This window comes from Anopheles moucheti, chromosome 3, assembly GCF_943734755.1.
Source record: "Anopheles moucheti chromosome 3, idAnoMoucSN_F20_07, whole genome shotgun sequence".
Lineage (NCBI taxonomy): Eukaryota > Metazoa > Arthropoda > Insecta > Diptera > Culicidae > Anopheles > Anopheles moucheti.
In genome coordinates, this window is record NC_069141.1 from 11705064 (window position 1) to 11710445 (window position 5382).

General features: G+C 44.2%; 1 protein-coding gene and 1 pseudogene across 1 annotated transcript; one reads left to right on the forward strand and one right to left on the reverse strand.

Moving 5' to 3' along the window:
• The first annotated feature begins 932 nt into the window (after positions 1-932).
• Positions 933-2246, forward strand: LOC128300211 (fatty acid hydroxylase domain-containing protein 2-like; annotated as a pseudogene).
• Positions 2247-3828: 1582 nt separating this feature from the next.
• Positions 3829-4954, reverse strand: LOC128300218 (uncharacterized). Its single transcript, XM_053036202.1, has 2 exons — positions 4079-4954; positions 3829-3998 (listed from the first exon to the last, which is right to left on the reverse strand). The coding sequence occupies exons 1-2, from the start codon at positions 4272-4274 to the stop codon at positions 3829-3831; spliced, it is 366 nt and encodes a 121-aa protein (XP_052892162.1). The 5' UTR covers positions 4275-4954.
• Positions 4955-5382: the final 428 nt, after the last annotated feature.

Genomic DNA, 5382 nt, shown 5'->3' on the forward strand with positions numbered 1-5382 from the left:
ATCAACGAATGAACGAAGCGAAAACAATACATGACCAGATGAGAAAGTGATGAACCAGGGCTGCGGTTGTAACTACATCGATCCGAAATTACTAATAATATTACAACCATGCATCGGTCAAGTTTAACTCTTCCGAATAGATAGGCTCATCCAGTTTCATGGATCTGAATCTGGTGTCTGCACTATGTACAGTTATTATTGATTTATCATTCGTCATCATGTGGTTGTTGATCATCAGAAGAATATTAACGACAAGAGATAACACTAATTACCTTCCAACTGCCCGCCATTTTACCATTCAATCGTTAAACAGCAGTTCCTTGTGAGGATTAAAACCATTTTATCAGTTAGTAGTTAGTAGTGACTGACAGTGGAGGATCAATCCCCTTGGAGGCCCAGGGCGGAATTATAGTTGGGGCTTCTGATTTTAAAAATGATGAAGGAGGGGGGGAGTGGTGCATAGCAGTCTTCGATCCATTAGGTGCAGGGCCACGAGAGTTGACAAAATGCTGACAAATTTGTCAAGTGACAAAATCAGCTTGTCAACTGCGAAAAACTACTACATCGTTGCCACACAATTATTTTCAGATTTCCGATACCATAAGAGCATGTTTTTCACGATGAAAATGAATGGAATAAATTTGTTCATCACTGTTGCATCAAACCCGTGAGAGCGATCGCCAGCGCAAGTGAGATGGATGAAATGGGAAGTCTCCCTCATCTCTCGCTCAAAATTTCCGTCGGCTGGTTCGAAATTCCTTACAAAACCAGCTGTTTTCAGATTTCTGAAACCAAGAGAGCATCCAAGCCATAGAGGTAACATCAATTCCCCTGCAGCGTGCATATTTTGTCACTTGGGCCATCACTACGCATACCATCAAACTCATGAGCACCATCGGTTGTGTAAGTGAGATGAAGTGAGATGAACTGAGATGAGTTTGATGGTATGCGAAGTGATGGCCTAGGCCATCTTGATTTCTACTCCATTGTGTAAATTTTCGCACCAACGGCAAACAATGGGTTGCTCTGCGTACGAATAACTGCAATAAGTTCTTTTTTCTTCATTCCGGACTTGTACGCTACGCACGATAAGCGATCCTAGCAGCCAACGAAAAGGCGTATCGTTCACCGTGGATCAAAGCTGGAAAAAGGAGGATTACACGAAGCTGAAACATTCTTCCGGACAACTCGGGCCTGTGGTATTGTGCCCACGTCCGCGGCGATCAGGGACAGCGGTGGTATCCTTGCTGCATTACGTAAGAAACGATCTGCTGCAGCGAACCAACTGTCGAGACTTTTAGGTGATAACATCCCGCAAGCCGTATGTGAAAATTCTGTTCCTCAGCCAATCATCAACAGGCCGGCGTTTTTGCGTAGATACAAAACGCAACCCGGTAAAAATGGACCGATAGAATCGCACAATCTGCGGCGGGTGATGAAGACAATCTTGTGCAATCAAACGGTGATTGGTGTCCCGATAACGTTTGCTGGCTACTATAGAACAATCCGTGATTCGGTGCCGAACGTACGCACGCTACCCTCGGTGGGTGTGATCTTGCGCAATCTGGCCGTGTGTGTGTTTTTTGCCGAGATTGGATTTGACTACATGCATCGATTTTTGCACCTCAAGCCACACTGGACAAACTGGTCCATAAAAAGCACCACGAATGGACGGCACCGTCTGCTTGGACCGCTATGTACTGCCATCCGATCGGGCACATCATCAGCAATATGATCCCGCCAATGATCGGCATACAGCTCATGAAGCCGCACATCTTCACCACTGAAATCTTTTACACGGTTCGGGATCATTGTGGCTACCATTTGCCGTTCTTTCCCTGCTCCGATTATCATCACGCGAAGTATGAATCATCAAGTAAAACTGCTGTATATGGGATATTCTTGCACAGCTTTATATGAATGTTTGTTGTATGTTTACAGATTTACTGAGTGCTTCGGAACGTTCGGATATCTCGATTGGTTGCACGGGACGGACACAAAGTTCCGGAAGTCAAAGCAGCACCAGCGGCATCGTACACTTTGGGGCATTAAATCGGCCCGAGGGTTGTATCCGGATAGTTAATCCGAAGCCACCTGTTTGCCATCCAAAGCTTACGAGTGAGGGTGGTAAGGAATACCTCGTCCTAAAACATCCATCGTTCTTTCGTCTTTCTAGCTGTTCTATTTAATTATAAACTCATGTATTCAATAAAAACGTTTGGGCACTCTACAGCCAATACGAAGAATTCAAGGAAACATAGAAACAATTCGGCATTTTACATGAACCTTTTCTCTACTCATTTGCTAAACATTGATAAACACAAATGCGAAACTGCCATAGCATTGCATTGCATACTATCAAACCCGTGAGAGCGATCGCCAGCGCAAGTGAGATGGATGAAATGGGAAGTCTCCCTCATCTCTCGTTCAAAATTTCCGTCGGCTGGTTCGAAATCCCATACAAACCAGCTGTTTTCAGATTTCTGACACCAAGAGAGCATCCACGCCATAGAGGTAACATCAATTCCCCTGCAGCGTGCATGTATTTTGTTAAATGGGCCATCACTACGCATACCATCAAACTCATGAGCACCATCGGTTGTGTAAGTGAGATGAGTTTGATGGTATGCGTAGTGATGGCCCAAGCAACAAAATACATGCACGCTGGAGGGATAAACATGTTACCTCCAGCTAATACATGCTCTCTTGGTGTCGGAAATCTGAAAATCGCTGTTTTGTATGGGATTTCGTACGAGAGAGTTTGAAAATGAAAACAATGGTGATGGATGCGGCGCTCCTGGATGGCGTTTGGAATAATCGCGGAGCAACGAAGCGAAGTGAGTGAAAATTGCAAAAACCATTTCTTTCTTCACAGAAGTCACATAACATCTTGTTTATCTTACGGAAATTCGTTTTTTAATTCAGTTCAACTAGATAATATTTAAACAATAATACAAAAACGCTACACAATCTGTAGAAATGTTTACATATTCGTACAATGTTCATAAACATAAATTCGCTTTTTATTCAGTTGGTTCGTCGATTTGGATTTTGTACATTTAGTTGTAAACATAATGAAATAACGTTTATCATGTAAATAAGGCTTTTTATATCGTATTACCTAGTCGTTAGCATTCGAACCCGATTGAACCATTTTCAACAACGCCGTAATGTTTCGAATTTCCTTGCACAATAGTGTGCTACTTTAAACGATTAGCTTTACAATACAAAATAAATTATGTTAGGTTAAAGGGAAATATTGGAAGATCGCTTTAACCATAAAGCATGAAGTGTGTAACATATGAAACATATATCCTGCTGCAACGTTCCATCCTCATTTGACACTTGGTTGCGATCGCAAGGAGCTTCCTTCTCCACCGTGATATTTCTCGTGCTCTGTAAGATGCCGCTCATTGAAGTACAACTTCCTGCAACCGGGATGCACGCAGGAATAAACTCCTTACCGAAGAATCAACTCCGGTGGTGGTAGAGGCGCTATTGGCAGCAGACAAACCCTCCCCGACCGATCCGGTAGGTTCATTCTGAAATAAACAGAACTACTGTAGTACTGTCACACTCGAGCCAAACGATAAAACAACTACTGCTGTATCACTATTTTCTTACGGGAAATCGTCTACTTCGGGCAAAGTAGATTAATTACACGTTCTTTGTATTATTCACTGTTATTTTCGCATTGTCCAGCAAGCTTGCGAAGCGTAAACAACTTGTTTACCACGGACGACGGATTGTACCATAGTAGCCAGCTATGACAAAACAGCTAGACAAAAGAACGATGGATGTTTTAGGATGAGGTATTCCTTACCACCCTCACTCGTAAGCTTTGGATGGCTTCGGATTAACTATCCGGATACAACTCTCGGACCGATTTAATGCCCCAAAGTGTACGATGCCGCTCGTGCTACTTTGACTTCCGGAACTTTGTGTCCGTACCGTGCAACCAATCGAGATATCCGAACGTTCCGAAGCACTCAGTAAATCTGTAAACATACAACAAACATTCATATAAAGCTGTGCAAGAATATCCCTCATACAGCAGTTTTGCTTGATTGTTTCATACTTCGCGTGATGATAATCGTGGTACAATCGGAGCAGGGAAAGAACGGCAAATGGTACCCACAATGATCCCGAATCGTGTTAAAGATTACCAACGGAAACCAGATGGCAGTGGTGAAGATGTGCGCCTTCATGAGCTGTATGCCGATCATTGGCGGGATCATATTGCTGATGATGTGCCCGATCGGATGGCAGTACATAGCGGTCCAAGCAGACGGTGCCGTCCATTCGTGGTGCTTTTTATGGACCAGTTTGTCCAGTGTGGCTTGAGGTACAAAAATCGATGCATGTAGTCAAATCCAATCTCGGCAAAGAACACACACACGACCAGATCGCGCAAGATCATACCGAGCTACACCGAGGGTAGCGTGCGTACGTTCGGCACCGAATCACGGATTGTTCCATAGTAGCCAGCAAACGTTAACGCGATTCCAATCACCGTTTGATTGAACAAGATTGTCTTCACCACCCGCCGCAGATCGTGCGATTCTATCGGTTCATTTTTACCGGGTTGCGTTTTGTATCTACGCAAAAACGCCGGCCTGTTGATGATTGATTGTGGAACAGAACTTTCACATACGGCTTGCGGGATGTTATCACCTAAAAGTCTCGACAGTTGGTTCGCTGCAGCAGATCGTTTCTTACGTAATGCAGCAAGGATACCACCGCTGTCCCTGATCGCCGCGGACGTGGGCACAATACCACAGGCCCGAGTTGTCCGGAAGAACGTTTCAGCTTCGTGTAATCCTCCTTTTTCCAGCTTTGATCCACGGTGAACGATACGCCTTTTCGTTGGCTGCTAGGATCGCTTATCGTGCGTAGCGTACAAGTGCGGGATGAAGAAAAAAGAACTTATTGCAGTTATTCGTACGCAGAGCAACCCGTTGTTTGCCGTTGGTGCGAAAATTTACACAATGGAGTAGAAATCAAGATGGCCTAGGCCATCACTTCGCATACCATCAAACTCATCTCAGTTCATCTCACTTCATCTCACTTACACAATCGATGGTGCTCATGAGTTTGATGGTATGCGTAGTGATGGCCCAAGTGACAAAATATGCACGCTGCAGGGGAATTGATGTTACCTCTATGGCTTGGATGCTCTCAGGGTGTCAGAAATCTGAAAACAGCTGGTTTTGTATGGAATTTCGAACCAGCCGACGGAAATTTTGAGCGAGACTTCCCATTTCATCCATCTCACTTGCGCTGGCGATCGCTCTCACGGGTTTGATGCAACAGTGATGAACAAATTTATTCCATTCATTTTCATCGTGAAAAACATGCTCTCATGGTATCGGAAATCTGAAA

What these genes read in the sequence shown, in the direction of transcription:
- LOC128300218 (XM_053036202.1), bottom strand. Translation starts at nt 4,274, where the DNA reads ATGTACTGCCATCCGATCGGGCACATCATCAGCAATATGATCCCGCCA. An exon ending in CACGATTATCATCACGCGAA is followed by an intron (nt 3,999 to 4,078) that starts GTATGAAACAAT and finishes GTATGTTTACAG; the next exon opens with ATTTACTGAGTGCTTCGGAA.